The sequence below is a fragment of the Triturus cristatus genome, chromosome 5_1 (assembly GCF_964204655.1).
Source record: "Triturus cristatus chromosome 5_1, aTriCri1.1, whole genome shotgun sequence".
NCBI lineage: Eukaryota > Metazoa > Chordata > Amphibia > Caudata > Salamandridae > Triturus > Triturus cristatus.
Window position 1 is genome coordinate 70,113,353 of NC_140587.1, and position 19,050 is coordinate 70,132,402.

The following is a 19,050-nucleotide window of genomic DNA, read 5'->3' on the forward strand; positions in this document are numbered from 1 at the left end:
CCCGCTGCCAACAATGTTAGAGTCGGGGATCTCTGGTTGGCGCAAGGTTGCCCTTGTGACAAGCAGGAACCCTCTCCTCCACGTCAGGGCGCAGGATAACCCCTCGCGAATGACCCTTGCTCACCCTCTAGGTGCGTGGCGTGAGCAGCCAAGGCGATTCCTCAGGCGTTGTTGGCTAAGCACTTACAATCATACACACAGTAAATACATCAATCCCCCCAGAAACGGACACCAGACTTGGATATATATAAAAATACGCTTCTTTATGTAAAAATAAGGTATATATATCTCAGCAGACTTATCACAAGACCAATAACGTTTTCGCTAGGCCACCAGGTTATAAAGCAGGCAAAAGTTCTTTGTTCGTAGCTTCAAATGGAGACCTTGTAGTCTCTTGCAAATGTTACTTGTGGTTCCAGTACTCACAGAGATCGACTCCTGCGAACGGGGAAATAAGGCGTTGCGGGCCCCGAGCCCGATGCTGGAACTTCTTTCGTGATGTGGAGAGTCAGCACAGGTCGGTGCGACTCTCGGCTTGGGAAGTGTTCTTGGGTCCTCAATCAGCAGGTGTAGGCACGTAGGCAGGCGCGGCCAGCGACCCTTTAGCACGGCGGTGCAAGAGGGTCTCCACAGCGGGGGCGGCGCGGCCAGAGATGTCCGGGGATAGCGAAGCGGGGTCGCAGGGCACGGTCAGTGCAGCTGGGTGACCCGGCGTAGATCACAGTCGTCGGACGGCTTCCGGCAGGAGGGGTGATAGCACGTTCAGCGCCCTCCAATGGCAGGCGGTGACAGGGATGCAGGCGGCCTGGCCCGGGGACAGAGAGCGGCTCGGGACGGAGCGGGGCTCTCACGGGATTGAGGCAGGCGAGCTTCTGGGTGTCACGGCCCTAGGAGGGGCGATGAGGGGCGCAGTCTCTTTTCCAGCGGGATGCACACACGGCTCGAATTGGAGGACGAGCAAGAAGCACAGAGAACCCACTGTTCCTGGGGTTCAGTTCAGGGGGCAAGCTCAGATCAAGCCCTTGGAGAATGTTCAAGCACAAAGTAGCAAAGTCTTTTCAGTAAGTCTCTTCCTCTCCTCTCTCAGCAAGGCAAGCAGCAGGCCAGCTCCTCCGGCGTCTTCTTCTCCTTCTAGTCAGGCAGAGGTCCTTTGTGGTAAACAGGATTCTGATTTCTTAGGAGCCAGGCTCCTACTTTTAGACACCAATTCTTTTGTTCTTTAGCGCCAGGGGGCCTAGGCCTGGCTCAGTCCAGTTCTGGAGCACTTTGTTATGGTGACTCTGCTCTTTCCTTTCAGCAGCAGGGCAGAGACATCAGCCGCTCCACAGGGGGCGGCGCCGGCTTTGTGGTGGCAGAGCACAGGTCTATTCAAGAGTCAAGGTGGACTCCTCCCACCCATCCTGGTGTAATCTCTCTACCCACCACCTGGCAGCCAACCTGTCTCTGGGGATCCCCCCACCCTGCTCCTTACTGTTGCTAGGCAGAACACACACACACACAGCAGAGGCGGACTGAGATGGTCAGGTCAGTAAATACTAACTTTCTAAAAGTAGTATTTACAAACCCAGGATATTAAAATAAACTTGACTACAAGAAGTATTTTATCATCCTGAGTTCAGGCATACTAAACTTGACACTTCTACCATGCTCTCTGAGTCCACTGGGGTCACAGCGTTGGCGTGATCCCGGCAGCCCATTCTGGCCTATGGAGAGCAGGTAGCCTTCAATAGTGAAGAACGGAAAGGGCTGTAATTCACTACTAAGACATGCCACACACACCAGGGCATGTCTTACCTTATGCCTACAATGCACCCTGCCCTTGGGCCTACCAGAGGGGTGGCTAATATGTAGGTAAGGGAAGGTTTAGGGACTGGCAAGTGGGGGCACTTGCGCAGTCAGCGCGACGGTCCCGGACCGCGCACAGGGTCTGCGGTGGCAGACCCTAGACATACTTTACAAGGCCGCTTCCGTGGGTGGCGCAACCAGCGCTGCAAGCCCACCAGCAGCATTGGCATTCACAAGCCCTGGCACCCCTGGTGCACTTTACTGGGGACTGACAGTGAATCCAATAAACCAATCAGGAACATCAATTACAGGTACATTTTACTTAGGGAGCACTTGCACTGCGGCACGGATTAGCCGTGGCGCAGTGCCCTGAGCGGACAACACCAGCAAAACAGTCGAGGCACACCATCAAAAAAAGTGGAAGGGAAACTCACGCCAAGGTGCCAGGTCTAACAATCCAAAAGTGAGAGATTGAGAATGTTCACATACAAAATAAAAAAAAGAAGGGCCAACACACATCCATGCCTGACCACACGCTGAATTTTGATTATTCCTGTGACTACTCCTTGTTCACTAATGCAGACTCTAGCCTTCGTTCCCTCATGTATATTGGAAAAAACATGGACCACAACAGAGTCAAGCCCATAATAAATAAGAATCTGCCATCATTTCCCCCTGTTTATGCAGTTGAATGCTGAAGTCAGGTCTTTGAATGCTAGGTAAAGCGGAGATCTTTTAGCCACTGTATATTTACCGAGCACCAGGTGAGATTAAGGTATCGCTCGATGTTCATTTTGTCCAATGGACAGCTTGAGAAGGCCGGGTGTCACCTGTGACGTAGGTGGAGTGTAGATAGTAAGGCCCCATTCCATTCATTTCTGTCAGAAGCTGACATATTTACTTTGCAGTCCCCTATGCATCCAGGATCTTAGACCTGAACTCTGGGACCCTTCAGGTAATATCTTAGGATCAGAGAGGAGTATTTCTGCCATGCAGGTATCGTGTAAGAGCCCTCCTTGCGCTTTACCCTCTATATCCAGCGATCAGTGCCTGAGGGGCTGTTGGTGGGAAGGTTGACTGTCCTCACCTCCGTAAAACATTTTTAATTAGTAGCTAACTTGAAGCACAATGGCTTCAGGAGGAGTGGTCTCGCCCTAAAGGTGGAACCATTATTAGGTGCTCTGCATGCCTTGGTGACATGACATCGTATGGTATGTGGCGGTTGGCTCAAGCTGATTCTGATAGCAGATGTTGCAGCATATGGCAGAGTGTGTGTCCCTCTAATCATGGGCCAGCATCCCCCCAGGGAGACTAGAAAGCTTGTGTATCGATTGCGCTGAGGATAGCCGCCACTTGTCATATCCAGTGGAGCATGGGGTGCACCAATACAGTGGGAGATGTTTCCAAAGACCTTATTGCAAGGAGTCGTTTGCATGGCCTGTGTCAGTTGCCATGAGCCAATCCCAATGGAGCTCCCTCCAGAGTGCATTGCCATGAGCCAATCCCAATGGAGCTCCCTCCAGAGTGCATTGCCCTGAGCCAATCCCAATGGAGCTCCCTCCAGAGTGCATTGCCATGAGCCAATCCCAATGGAGCTCCCTCCAGAGTGCATTGCCCTGAGCCAATCCCAATGGAGCTCCCTCCAGAGTGCAGTATGCGGAAGGGCGGTGGCTCCCCAAACTCTTGTGTACACAAAAAAGAAAAACTGTGAGTCAAAGGAAGTTAAATGACCGTGACATAACCACTTCGTACATACTGATCCAAATCTACCTGCTGTCAACGAGGTATCAAATATACAAATAGGTGCGTGTATGTATGTATGAGAAAGATTCCCATCACCCACAACAAGTGGCTCGCTTCATCATTTGGGAACCTGGGAACTTCACCAGAGAACCATACTCTACCAGATGGACGTAGATATTGGTTCAAAAATGTGTCCCAAATGTATCTGTTGGTATAATGTTTAGATCGAAGGAACCACAGTATAAAGGATAAGGAGTGATGTATGCAGTGCTGGTGATGAAGGTATGTGATAGTTAAAATTGGTTAGCCAGGCACAAAAATATTTTTAATGAGGTGCTACCTGGATACCAAAATAAAATAAGACAGTGCTGTGACAGTTTGAAAGAATAACTGTGTTGGAAAAAACTGGTCAACATGTTTCAGCTCTTGGATAGACTGTATCCTAGCTTTCGTCAGGACCAGAAAGCTACTGCAAATTTGTGATGTGTTAAATTCAAAAACTTAGAAAACATACAACCTGGACCTTGTTCTCGGTACAGGGGAATACCTGTGAAGATAACAGCAGTAATCAATTTAAACAGACAAACAGAGTGGTAGAATGTTAACGATCGGTCACTAACCGCAAAATATTAAGTAAATCATTTTTGCGAAGGTACCTTTAAGTGTACAAAGACAACTATGCAGCCATCATTACTAATGGAAGAGAGTAATTTCGTTGTCACTCACCCGAATAATTCTGGGTATGTGCCTCACCCCGCCTGGCAACTGCTCAGGTTAGGAGGCACCGCTCTGGGGAATAATATAAGTATAGAACATTATAGGATGTGACCACAGTTGTTGAAATGTTCAAACAATATATAGCGCTAAATTTAAAACTAGGCGGGTAAATCACACGGAAGTCTGATCATCGAGAAAACATGCCACTCGGCGTTGCTAAACTCGTGTTTATTATCGTAGGAAGAATATGTTGTAAGGACATAAGCGAATTGCTCGAGCTGCTGTTTATCCTTGTAATCAATGTGCTAGAAGTTGTAAGTGCGTCTTTTTGGTTTAGAAAAATATCGCACGCACTCGAGTCAAGTTGTTGCTTAGAAGAGGCGTGTGTTATGGTGACTAAGTGACCTGTTGATGGAAGATCGGTTCGTTTATGCATTACAAATCAGGTCCTTCTAGTTAAAATTACTAAACAGTGTTGGACGCAACTCGTAAGATAGATATGGCCAATTTCAACTACAAGATTGTGAAAATAGGAGTAGGTCAATAAGCGATATACTAGGTTATGCCTTACCTCTCCGTCGTACCTCTTGCGGCTTCTGAGCGAGAAGGGGAGGTGTGTGCTGATAATAATGAATCCTATTTGAGGACTCCCAGAACGTCATTCCTGCCATGCGCGTGATCAGCGTCAAGGTCAAGCGCAGGCTGATGACGTAATGGCGTATTAGCGTGCCGTGCAAGTCATGTCGGGAAATGTAGTTCGGTGAGTGTTTTCGATCTTTCTACACTCAACTCTTTATAAGTGAGACAGAATGTTGACGGACAATATTCAGCCCTGCCAATTGCATTGAGTAATCGCAGTGGTGGTTTACTTATGCCATAAAATGTATACAAATATGAATTACGATTTGAAGTGTGTAATCGTAATTGTTTACCATCAGGAATTGTCCCGGTGAATGGCTCTGCAAGTGTATGTTAGTTCTAAAGAGAGTCAGACAGGGATGAGCAAGGGATTTGGTCATGATATAACAAATGGCTGTTCTCAAAGACACCTTTATGCAGATGTGGCCAGTGTAAATATCTCAGAGCGAAGTCCATGGTATCTGATCATTCAATCCTGAACAATCACTGTGCAGTTTATAGACCCATTTCTGCTCCTTTGTAAAAAGGAATTTATGGATGTCTGTGATATGAGATGGAATAAAAGGTTGTTCTAAAATGAGCCATCTTAAATCCTCTGGCTTGTGATTAAGGGCCAGGAAATGGGTGGTCAGTCTTGTGGCTTGTTTCTTACGCCTGATGGTACTTTTGTGTTCACTGATACGGACCTTGATCTTACGAGTCGTCATTCCTATGTATCTGAGTGAACACGGGCATGTAATCTGGTAAATTACCTTTTCTGAATTACAGTTGGTGTGTCGCCGTAGAATCCATGGTTTATCTAGCCCCAGATCAACCGATTTAGTTGGCTGTGTCTGTGGGCAGGCTGAGCATGAGCCACATGGGTAGTGGCCTTGTACGGGTGGTAAATCCCACAATGTTGGTATTGTTTCTTTTTCTTTCACCCTTGGTCTGGTATGCACAAGATTATCGCGCAAGCTTGTTCCTCTCTTAAAGGAGAACAGTGGTAGTGGAATACTCTCCTTCCCCACATTCAAAACGCGCCAGTGTTTCCGTACTGACTTTTGTACACTATTGGATAGTGTGCTAAAGGTGGTAACGCATGTCATTCTCGTCAGGGGTGCCTTAACCACCGGAGGTTCTAGGAGGGCGTCTCTGTTGTTGTTAGACGCCCTTTTACGGGCTTGTCTCACCAGATGAGCTGGGTATTTCCTAACTTGGAGTTGCTTAGAAAGTGCCAGAGCATGGACTTGAAAACTGTCCATCGTGGAACAGTTCCTGCGGATGCGCAGGAACTGTCCCACTGGGAGATTGTGTCGGAGAGACTTGGGGTGATGGCTCTGAAAGCTCAGAAGAGAGTTCTTAGTCTGAGGCTTTTTGTACAATTCACTTCCCAGTACCCCTGAAGTGGGATAGATCATAATATCCAAAAATGGGAGTCTGGCTTTGTCGTATGTGACTGTGAATTTGAGAAAATTGTTTTGAACATTGAGCCAAGCATGAAAATCCAGTAGGGTAGCAACTGGACCATGCCAGATCACCAGGATGTCATCTATGTATCTCTTCCAGCACGCAACAGTGACCGAGATACCACAACACCGACACACTTTATTATGGAATGTGCCAGACTGGCGATGATGGAAAACTTCTTCCAATTTGAAGAGACTAAGTTCCTTCAAGTCTCCGGAACATCTATGGGGAGTATTTTCGCTCCCAGTCTGGCCAATCTTTATGTTCACCTCTTCGAACAAAATTGTGTGTTAACTGACCAAAATCCTTTTCGTGCGCAGATTGCGTGCTGGAAGAGATACATAGATGACATCCTGGTGATCTGGCATGGTCCAGTTGCTACCCTACTGGATTTTCATGCTTGGCTCAATGTTCAAAACAATTTTCTCAAATTCACAGTCACATACGACAAAGCCAGACTCCCATTTTTGGATATTATGATCTATCCCACTTCAGGGGTACTGGGAAGTGAATTGTACAAGAAGCCTCAGACTAAGAACTCTCTTCTGAGCTTTCAGAGCCATCACCCCAAGTCTCTCCGACACAATCTCCCAGTGGGACAGTTCCTGCGCATCCGCAGGAACTGTTCCACGATGGACAGTTTTCAAGTCCATGCTCAGGCACTTTCTAAGCAACTCCAAGTTAGGAAATACCCAGCTCATCTGGTGAGACAAGCCCGTAAAAGGGCGTCTAACAACAACAGAGACACCCTCCTAGAACCTCCGGTGGTTAAGGCACCCCTGACGAGAATGACATGCGTTACCACCTTTAGCACACTATCCAATAGTGTACAAAAGTCAGTACGGAAACACTGGCGCATTTTGAATGTGGGGAAGGAGAGTATTCCACTACCACTGTTCTCCTTTAAGAGAGGAACAAGCTTGCGCGATAATCTTGTGCATACCAGACCAAGGGTGAAAGAAAAAGAAACAATACCAACATTGTGGGATTTACCACCCGTACAAGGCCACTACCCATGTGGCTCATGCTCAGCCTGCCCACAGACACAGCCAACTAAATCGGTTGATCTGGGGCTAGATAAACCATGGATTCTACGGCGACACACCAACTGTAATTCAGAAAAGGTAATTTACCAGATTACATGCCCGTGTTCACTCAGATACATGGGAATGACGACTCGTAAGATCAAGGTCCGTATCAGTGAACACAAAAGTACCATCAGGCGTAAGAAACAAGCCACAAGACTGACCACCCATTTCCTGGCCCTTAATCACAAGCCAGAGGATTTAAGATGGCTCATTTTAGAACAACCTTTTATTCCATCTCATATCACAGACATCCATAAATTCCTTTTTACAAAGGAGCAGAAATGGGTCTATAAACTGCACAGTGATTGTTCAGGGTTGAATGATCAGATACCATGGACTTCGCTCTGAGATATTTACACTGGCCACATCTGCATAAAGGTGTCTTTGAGAACAGCCATTTCTTATATCATGACCAAATCCCTTGCTCATCCCTGTCTGACTCTCTTTAGAACTAACATACACTTGCAGAGCCATTCACCGGGACAATTCCTGATGGTAAACAATTACGATTACACACTTCAAATCGTAATTCATATTTGTATACATTTTATGGCATAAGTAAACCACCACTGCGATTACTCAATGCAATTGGCAGGGCTGAATATTGTCCGTCAACATTCTGTCTCACTTGTAAAGAGTTGAGTGTAGAAAGATCGAAAACACTCACCGAACTACATTTCCCGACATGACTTGCACGGCACGCTAATACGCCATTACGTCATCAGCCTGCGCTTGACCTTGACGCTGATCACACGCATGGCAGGCATGACGTTCTGGGAGTCCTCAAATAGGATTCATTATTATCAGCACACACCTCCCCTTCTCGCTCAGAAGCCGCGAGAGGTACCGACGGAGAGGTAAGGCATAACCTAGTATATCGCTTATTGACCTACTCCTATTTTCACAATCTTGTAGTTGAAATTGGCCATATCTATCTTACGAGTTGCGTCCAACACTGTTTAGTAATTTTAACTAGAAGGACCTGATTTGTAATGCATAAACGAACCGATCTTCCATCAACAGGTCACTTAGTCACCATAACACACGCCTCTTCTAAGCAACAACTTGACTCGAGTGCGTGCGATATTTTTCTAAACCAAAAAGACGCACTTACAACTTCTAGCACATTGATTACAAGGATAAACAGCAGCTCGAGCAATTCGCTTATGTCCTTACAACATATTCTTCCTACGATAATAAACACGAGTTTAGCAACGCCGAGTGGCATGTTTTCTCGATGATCAGACTTCCGTGTGATTTACCCGCCTAGTTTTAAATTTAGCGCTATATATTGTTTGAACATTTCAACAACTGTGGTCACATCCTATAATGTTCTATACTTATATTATTCCCCAGAGCGGTGTCTCCTAACCTGAGCAGTTGCCAGGCGGGGTGAGGCACATACCCAGAATTATTCGGGTGAGTGACAACGAAATTACTCTCTTCCATTAGTAATGATGGCTGCATAGTTGTCTTTGTACACTTAAAGGTACCTTCGCAAAAATGATTTACTTAATATTTTGCGGTTAGTGACCGATCGTTAACATTCTACCACTCTGTTTGTCTGTTTAAATTGATTACTGCTGTTATCTTCACAGGTATTCCCCTGTACCGAGAACAAGGTCCAGGTTGTATGTTTTCTAAGTTTTTGAATTTAACACATCACAAATTTGCAGTAGCTTTCTGGTCCTGACGAAAGCTAGGATACAGTCTATCCAAGAGCTGAAACATGTTGACCAGTTTTTTCCAACACAGTTATTCTTTCAAACTGTCACAGCACTGTCTTATTTTATTTTGGTATCCAGGTAGCACCTCATTAAAAATATTTTTGTGCCTGGCTAACCAATTTTAACTATCACATACCTTCATCACCAGCACTGCATACATCACTCCTTATCATTTATACTGTGGTTCCTTCGATCTAAACATTATACCAACAGATACATTTGGGACACATTTTTGAACCAATATCTACGTCCATCTGGTAGAGTATGGTTCTCTGGTGAAGTTCCCAGGTTCCCAAATGATGAAGCGAGCCACTTGTTGTGGGTGATGGGAATCTTTCTCATACATACATACACGCACCTATTTGTATATTTGATACCTCGTTGACAGCAGGTAGATTTGGATCAGTATGTACGAAGTGGTTATGTCACGGTCATTTAACTTCCTTTGACTCACAGTTTTTCTTTTTTGTGTACATGAGTTGAATTGGGGATTACAAACTGTTCGAGTCCTTAAACTACATCCCTTAGACCCCTACTCTTTGTGAGATATTTTATTAACATCCCCAAACTCTTGTGCCATGTGCGCTGGAAAAGAACAATATTTCGCACCGTCTAGTGTTACAGGGAGAGTTCTGATGTGGTGGAGTGTTGACTTGAAGGCCCTTGCTGCAGGAAAATGTTCACGTGGCTGGCACCAGATAGAGCTCACTCCTTCATACGATACGTGGCAGGGCAGTAATCTGCAAGTGATCTGCCGTCTAGACTCCGGCCATGCTCACAGCGACCTGTGCAATTCAAGCCTGGGGGGGACCGCCCCATTCCCTTCCTGGTTTAAAAAAAGAGTAGTGCAGCCCTCAATTCCAAGTGAAAAGAAACCTCTAGGCCTCCCAGAGGTGGGAGCTTTGTTGCAGAACAGTCATCCTGCTTCACTGCTGACTCCGCCTCCTCTTACCGACTGGTTCTTGTATATGCATGTCAAGGACAGGAAAGCTGTTGGGCAGCTAAGCCTGCGAGGCTACAATAAGTCATATGAAATTGTTCAGCTTACTCGACCTGTAGGTCTGGATTGGCTTTTTCCTTTCTTTGGGCATTTCCCTGGGGCTGATGCCGCTTGCGGCAATTTCTGACGGTTGACCACTGCCGCATTAAGGGGGCAAAAACAGAGAAAAGGAGAGAGAGAGGGTGAAGGAGACTAGTGAGAGTGAGAGAGAGAACATACAGAGTGAAAGACAGGGGAAGAAGGATAGCTGGTTTGAACATTTTTGGTAGGGCTTCTTTTTGTTCCACATCAGCCCCTGTGGGCCTCCAATGCTCTCTTCATGTGCACAATCTGCTACATGGAGGTTTGATGAGCTTTGACCTTCATCCAGGGAAATCCTTGCTTAGATATTAGAGAACCAACTGTGTACCAGACTAGGCATTCAGATACGTTGTCTACTGGAACTTGACATTCCCACACATTCCATGCATGGAATGCTGGCAGTCATAAACTTGTAAAAGAATAAGTGACAGGCTTAAAGAAGCCCACGGCTGATGCCATTGGAAGTTGAGGAGATGAATACCAATGCTTGTAGTCTTGATTCCACCACAACTCTTTCATCCACCACCAGATACTCCCTACCTCTTTATATAACTCTTGCAGGTACTTTTTCATGCCTGATTTCTCCCTTTGTCTCTGCATTTCCATGTCTTTCTCCCTCCTTCTTTCTTTCCTCCTTTTGAGTTGTTCTCTCTCTTGCACTCGGTCAAAGCCTATGTGGAAAATAAATGCCTGTTCCCAGAAATGAGTGCTGTTGGATCCCACGTGCAACCACCCACTCAAATTATATACTTTGTACACGCACACAGAGATCACATGTATTGAGGTGCAGTGCTCTCTTCCACACAAATGTCACTCAGAGGCATACTATGCGGTCACATGGATGTCCACCAATTCACATACAATGTATGGTGCCAAATGAAGATACACATAAACTCTTCTGACAAATAACCTTTACTCCAATAAACTTTGCAGATTCGTATGATTATTATTACACAAGATCACTTCAAGATACAGTCTCACTGTCCTCATTACCGGCTCCTGAAGAAGAACCAGCTAAGCAAGTGAGAGGTATGTTTTTACTGTGAATCAGGAAAAAGTAAATTTATTGAGTTTTGTTAAAAAGGAATCTCGGATATGGTGGTCTGCTGACCCCAGTAGTCCTCTGGCTTATGAGAGATATTGTGTACAAAAGAAGGACTTGCAGTCCGTTCAGTGCTTAACATTGATTGGCTTAATTGTCATTCTTATTTGCTGCCTTCTAATTGGCGAGTGCATGTTGGTTCACTTCCTCTTCTTTCGGCTGGAGCATTGACCAAGTACTTTTTGCTTCAGGTTGACTGCTGTCCTTTGCTCATTGCGCTGTGGTTAAGGCACTACTTTTTGTTCTTCCGCGTTGTCTTTATTGAACCTCTTGCCATTTGTAGCAATGTTTTGCTGTACCACACACACTTCAAAGAACTCATTCCACCTTTGAAATGGATGTATAGTGTGACAATAGATGTTATCTATTACCTATTGGGACAACAGATGTTATCTGCTTCCAAATGTATTTTCACTAAGATATGGAAATGGGCGCAATTGCTTTCTTTATGTGATAGGATTTTTTGCAAATGTCTTGTTTTTTTTCTTTTTTATACATAGAGAGATTAACTGATTTACTCCGAATCGCAGGGTGTGTTAGGCCGATACCTAACAAGCATTGGCAAACTCAGTAGGTCTTGCTTTTGAGACTATTGGCTGTGTCATTACATTTTGTTCAAGCTGTACAGCATGGACATTGCTGACATTGACTATGATTTTTAGCCATGCTGTATAGCAGTGAAGCTGTTGTGCAGCATGGCTAAAAAAATACCAACACAAGTGTTGACGATGCCAATCGGTCTCGCCTATACAAGAGCTATTGGCTTTGGCAATGTCTTTTTGCTATGTTGTACACCAGTGTGGCTGCTGTTCAGCATGGCTAAAGGTTAGTGGCACAGAGAGGCTTATTTACAAGCCCCTATCGCCACACAATGTCACTTTTACAAGGGTGGCGTAAATAGGTGGCAGCGCAAATATTAAAACCAGGGAAATCCTTTTCTTAAACAGGCAATAAGAGGAGACATTCTTTATTTCTTAGAAACACATAGAAACAGCAAATTGCCATTGATTGTTTATGTGCAGGAAGGTGCACATAAACAATCACAAAAAATGACATTTTGCAATTTCCATGTGTGCTACATTACAAAACGCAATTTAAAGATGTTTTATGTGCAGGAAGGAAGACCTTCCTGCACATAAACAATCTTCCCCTCAACAAACTATGGTGCAAGGGTGCCTGCATTGGAGCTTAGGCTGCTCAGTTTAACGCCAGCGCAGGGGGAAACGCAGGGCTGCACCATATTGTTGTGAATATGGTGCATCCCTGCGTTTCTGAAGTGGCAGAGCGTGGCGTTAAGACAAGGAGGCTAACGCTGCGCTCCGCCACTTCATTATAGATGTGCCCCAAGTTTTGAATATTGGATTTGTTGGAGTGGAGTGTTGTAGAGTGTAGTAGGGAGAGTAGAGTGTTGTAGAGTTAAGTAGAAGGGAGTGAAGTTCAGATATTCATTAGCAGAGAGTGTTGTAAGAGAGCAGTGGCATAGAGTGCAGTGGCATAGTGTGGAGTGGCACAGAGTGGAGTGGTGTTGAAAAGGGTGGGGTGGGTTGGAGTGGATTGCGTTAGTGGGGTAAATTGGATTCAGGAGATTGGGTGGATTGGATTGGGGAGAGTGGGTTGGATTGAGTGGAGTGGGATGAACTGGAGTGGGTGACTGATTGGGGTAGATTAAATTGGATTGGGGTGGGTTGTATTGGATTAGAGTAGGTGGTTTGGACTTGGAGTGGAGTGAATTAGAGTGGAGGGGTGGATTGGACTGGATTGAAGGGGTGGATTGGATTGGAGTTGGGTGCATTGAATTGGAATTCGGTGGATTGGGGTGGGGTGGAATGGGCTAGAGTGGGGTTCGATGGGGTGGATTGGACTGGAATGGGGTGGATTGGACTGGAATGGGGTGGATTGGACTGCATTGGAATGGATTGGAGTGTGGTGGGCTGAATGGATTGGATTGAGTGGGATGGCCTGAACTGGAGTGAGGTGGATTAGATTTGGGTAAAGTGGGGTGGATTGAAAAAGAGTGAGATGAATTGGAGTGGACTAAATGGGGTGCATTCGATTGGAGTGGGGCGCATTGTCGTAGGGTGGATTGGATTGGATTGGGGTGGGGTGGACTGGATTGGGGTGTAATGGAGTGTAGCGGGGTGCAGTGGAGTGGAGTCAAGTGGGGTGAGTTGGAGTGGGGTGGGTTGGGTTGGATAGGCGTGGATTGGATTGAAGTGGGAGGGAATGGAGTCAGATGGACTAGAGTGGGGCAGACTGGAATAGAGTGGATTGGATTGGTGTGGGGTGAGGTGGGGTTGGATGGATTGGAGTGGAGTAGATTGGATTGCAGTGGGGTGGGTTGGAGTGGGTATATTAGATTGGTTGGATTATATTGAGGTGGATAGGACTGGGTAGGGTAGATTCAAGTGGGGTGGTGTGGGGTGGATTAAAGTAAGATAGATTGCATTTTTTTGGATTGTAGTGGATAAGATTGGTTGGGGTTAATTGGATAGGAGTGAGGTGAAGTGGATTGATTGGGGTGAGGTGGATTTGTTTGGGATGAGGAGGACTGGATTGGAATGGGGTGGATTTGAATTGGGCAGATTGGAGTGGGATAGATTGTTTTGGATTGGAGTGGGGCAGATTGGAGTGGGGCAGGATGTTTTGGATTAGAGTGGGGTAGATTTGTTTGGATTGTAGTGGGGCAGATTGTAGTGAGGCACCTTGTGGATTGGAGTGGAGCAGATTAATTCGGATTGGTGTCTTGCAGATTGGAGTGGGGCAGATTGTTTTGGATTGGAGTGGGGTGTATTGTGGTGGATTGGAGTGGGGTGAGGTGGAATGGATTGCAGTGGGGCAGATTGTATTTTGGCTGGGTTGGGGTGGATTGTATTATAGTGGGGTGAATTGGATTGGGATGGATTAGGGTGGATTGTATTAATGTGGTGTGGATTAGATTGGGGTAAATCGGATTGGATTGGAGTGGGGTGATTTTGAGTGGTGCAGAATGGATTTGAGTGGATTTCAGCAGAGTGGATTGGAGTGGGACAGATTGGTTTGGATTGGTGTGGAATAGATTGGAGTGCGGCAGATTTTTTTGGATTGGAGTGGGATGGATTGGATTGGGGCCCATTGTTTTGGATTGAAGTGGGGAGGATTGGTATGGGCAGATTGTTTTAGACTGGAGTGGGGCAAATTGAAGTGGGAGGACTAGAGTGGGGCAGTTTGTTTTGGATTAGCGTGGGCATATGGGAGTGGGGCAGATTAGAGTGGGACAGAATGGAGTGGTGCAGAGTGGATTGGGTCAGATTGTTTGGAATTGGAGTGAGGCAGATTGGAGTGGGATGGATTGGAGTGGGTAGATTGTTTTGGATTAGGGTAGGGTAGATTGGAGTGGGGCGGATTAGATTGGGGCTGGCTGGAGTGGAGATGATTGGAGTGGGGCAGATTGTTTTGGATTGGATTGGGGCAGATTGGAGTAGGGCAGATTATTTTGGATAGGAGTGGTACATATTGGAGTGGAGCAGATTGTTCTGGATTAGAGTAGGGTAGATTGTTTTGGATTGGGTTGGATTAGATTGGAGTTGGACAACTTGGGCTAGGGAAGATTGTTTGGATTGGAGCTGGATGGATTGGAGTGGGGTCAATTGTTTTGGATTGGATTGGGTGGATTGGAGTGAGCAGATTGTTTAACATTGGAGTGGGGCAGATTGGAGTGGGGCAGAGTGGAATGAGGCAGATTGGAAGGGACAAATTGGAATGTGGTTGATTGTTTTGGAATGGATTAGGGCAGATTAGAGTGGGGCAGATTGTTATCGTTGGGATAGGAGTGCGGCAGATTGGAATGGGGTAGATTTTTTAGATCGGAGTGGGACAGATTGTAGTAGTGCAGGAAAGAGTTGGGCAGATTGGAGTGGGGGTGGGTTGGGAGTATTGGAGTGTGGAGAATTGGATTTGGGTGAGTGGTTTGGATTGGATTGTGACTAGAGTAGATTAGATTGGCGTGGATTTGGGGGTACTGCACGATTATGTCTTAAAGCATCATTTCAGAAATTACACATGAGAAAAAAACAATGCAATAAAATAATCCTAATTTTTTTTAAATAGCGCCTACGAGCAAAACCAAAAGAAAGCATGAGTGCAACGTGAGGAAAGAAGAATTGGCAAAATAAAAGAAATGTAACTATTGAAAATACATCTTCGCAATTTTATTTGTCCTCCTGATCACATTTTTGTGAGTCACACGCCTCCTGTTAGCAAGGCACTGGATGGTAAAAAGAACAAAATCGTACCTCATTCACATCAGGAGCAGCGGACGGGCATTGATTATGTTGAATCAATCAGTGCTTGATCTCTGCCCCACACAGGGGAACAGAAATGATGTTCGGCCTGCTGTGACGAATTACAGGGCTGTAAATAACAGTGCAGCATAAGCCAACCAATGGTAAGCAGTGGGCGGGCTCAAAGCCCTTATCGGATACAAAAGTGTCTCGCAAGTGAGATACATGCGCTAACGCATGCTCTCGCAGGCTCAATCCTAAACAGGCCATGATGCATCCAGCGCTAATGCAGATTTTAAAAAAAGCATTAGCCCGGCCTACATCATAGTGCTTTCTGAAATGAGTTTTAGCGGCACTGTGATGCCTCCACACTGCTGTACATAATGGCTGCAAAACATTGCCAATAGCACTCGTAGGCAAGACCTATTAGCTTTGCCAATGCTCGTTGTAAGTGCATACATGTGTGAGGCTATGTTGCAGGTTAGTGGCACAGTAATGACTTGTGTGTGTTTGTTGCACTTGTGTACAGGTTTGAGAGTGTCTGTGATATTTGAGGGTAAATATGTGCCGAGCATGTATGTGTGTGCACTCAGGTGAATAGTTGGGATATGCTGCTTCTTGCGGTTCTGAAGATGCCCTGGCCAGTCTGTAAACTGGACACTGACCAGAACATTGATCTCCATATAAATCTCAGTCTAACAGGACACCTTTGAGATTGGTAGCTTTGGACAATTCTTTCCTGTTTTTCCTTAGGATTAAATGAGGACACCTCATACAGGAGCTGCTCAGCCCTGTGTAGAGAAGGCAACGGATGGAGTGGTTATTACTACAGTTATGTTTACTGCTGCAGCACCGACTTGTGCAACAACGCCAAGCATGTGAGACTCAGCAGCACCCTGCTCCCGTTGGCAGCTGTACTTCTCCTCAGTGCTGGACTCTAAGGTAAGGCGTGTGCTGCTGAACGTTACTCAGTTTGGGGAGTGTGGCTCATGTGGTGCAAGGGTAGCACTGGACCCAGCACAGGAACAGCTCCACAGCCACCTGTGAGATGCTGTAAGGTTGTAGGGCTCTCCTGTTTTAGAGAGAAGTGGTTTGAGGCGCTATGGGGTGAATTCAATAGAGGCTTGAGGGAGTGACTCCCTCACTGATGTACGTACCTGCAGAGGGTTGGAGGTTTGGAGATTGGTTATTGCATGGCTCAGGTTTTGGAAGGGCTGTAGAGGTCAGCCGCAGGTGAGAGTAGGGTGTGCACAGATGTCCATACCAATGTATGCACGAACATCAAAGCTGCCTTACAATATTACTTTAATGAACAGTGCTGGCACTTAGCAGTAACAGAGCTCACCCAAAGCGCCCATGATGCAACAGGTAAAAAATGAAGATTGAAATGCATGTCCAAAAAGAGCTACCGTGCACCTCCATCTACCTGCCTTGGTGGCACCTGCCAGAGTTCAAGGAGTGAGCCAGCCTCCAGCTGCAATTCTCACAAAAAACATGTAAACTAGGACTTAAGGTGAGCGAATGTTGGATGTAACAATGGAAAGCCCAAAAGATTCACAACCAGTGGGAGTGGAACATAATGGATTCTTCAAGTAAGGTATTTGCAGAAAGCAGCCTAATGCCCTGCCTGGGACTGTGTTGTGGACAGTTTCAATGTGGTTACTGGAAAAGCAGTGGAAAGCTGTACAGGGTCATTAGGTAGAAATTTGCTTAACTTTCCCAGAGCTGACCGCTGCTTGGCGCTGCCCACGCTTCCAATGCACGCCTTTATTTGCCATGCACTCTGCCCTTTGACTGGTGTTTGCCAGCTCCCACTCCTGCGCCCAGTTTACGTGTTTTTGGGCCTGCAGACCTACCCCAGACCCATCCTGGAGCTACTGTCTGCTGCTCCCTGGCTGCCTTTGGCTTTCTGCTGTTGTCCCTGCCTTGTTGCTGCAGGGTCTGTTGGTGGCTGAGGCTAAGGGCCGAGGAGCTGCGAAGTACCATCTACTGGCACCTTGTGACCCTCACGTGTGAGTAGTTGCGCTTTACCAACCTTGATTGATTGATTGATTGACTATCAGTGCCACACAAGGTATCATCTTTCTCTTTCTGGTGGCGATTGTCTGGCATTCAGTGGCATTAGTGTGTTTCACCGTCCCCTCCCCACCTCATTTCTGCTCCGCCTTTGTCCTTCTCTGCCCTGCAGTTTCAGCGGCTTGAACTTTCTCGTTTAACATTGTGTTGTACCAGGTCTACTGAAGCTGTCCTTGAGGCATGTTGATAATCTTAGAGATGCTGATGTGAAAAGTAGAATGGTCACTCCAGATGTAGACCCTATTTACAGTTTGTCATAGAGGGAACCTGGTGGATGTACCACTGCATTATAATCAGCGGCACTCTACTATGCCAACATTTACTACCTCTTTGTCAAACTTTAAGTCAGGCCCTTCATTTTTTCGAACCTGGCCTAGTTCTGTTTTTTAAACCATATTTAAGATGATCCTTCAAGTTTCTTTCCAAACAAAATGATCTAACATACGTGTCTTGTGTATTCTCAGATTTCAAAGCTGGAGATTCTATGATGCTCCTCTCCCTGTGCGTCAATTACTGGTTTTGATCTATGTCGTGTTCAGGAGGGAAATGTAAGCAAGAAATGGATGCTGACTCTTGGACCCTGGAAGACTAAGAGGCTCGCTCTGTTATTGATGGTCAACAGTGAATTAAGACCACCACTTGCTCTGAAATGGATGTGTACAGTAAATATGTCTTTACTAACGGTATAAAGCTGAATATAGATTTTCTCTCACTGATCTCATGATTCCTGAATTAAAATGACCATTAAACTCCTCTAATTATGTCACCATCTGAAGAAGGATATGAATAATCTCCACTTTTTTATTAATGATTAAGGATGCATGTAGAAAAAACATTAAATCTGTACATGGTGACTAAAGTCAATATTATTTTGTGATTACTCTACTTAAATTGCTCTTTTAAAATATAAGAAAGACAAATGATCATTCTCTCTTGTTTTGTGATTGAATAAAGCTGAAAATTGAAATATTTTCATGTAATTAATGAAATATGGACCTAGATTTTCCAGCATTCCCACTTGCCTGGAGGTAACGCCTACTCCCTTGGGGGCATATTATCAAGGACGGTGTTAAACTTATCGCCGGTTTAGCGGCAGAAAACTGCTGCTAAAGCGTCGATAATGGGCTTGATAATATGCCCTGGAGAATTCCAATAGAAGTACGTGTTCACACCAGAACATGGACTTCTATTCTCAAGGGCATATAATATGGCCCACAGTGCCTACAGGAAAGTGCATTGTAGACCACCATGCACTGAATCTTGTGTCAGCATGGGAGACCACCATGCACTGGATAATCTGTCAGCATTGTAGATAATGTTCTGGATCGTGTAATGCAACTTGTGTCAGCATGATAGACCATACACTGGATCTTGTATCAGCATG

The 19,050-nt window shown here is 45.7% G+C and overlaps 1 protein-coding gene across 2 annotated transcripts in view; it reads left to right on the forward strand.

Moving 5' to 3' along the window:
* Window positions 1-18,620, forward strand: part of LOC146830203 (uncharacterized) — a 191,604-nt gene extending 172,984 nt beyond the window's left edge. For both annotated transcript variants that reach the window (XR_014961137.1, XM_085604033.1), the window contains exons 3-5: window positions 11,163-11,258; window positions 16,344-16,532; window positions 18,131-18,620. Coding sequence is in view for 1 of the 2 variants with exons in the window: in XM_085604033.1 (XP_085460159.1) it covers window positions 11,163-11,258; window positions 16,344-16,531 (284 nt within the window). In the remaining variant the exon portion in view is untranslated. The remainder of the gene's footprint in view (window positions 1-11,162; window positions 11,259-16,343; window positions 16,533-18,130) is intronic.
* Window positions 18,621-19,050: the final 430 nt, after the last annotated feature.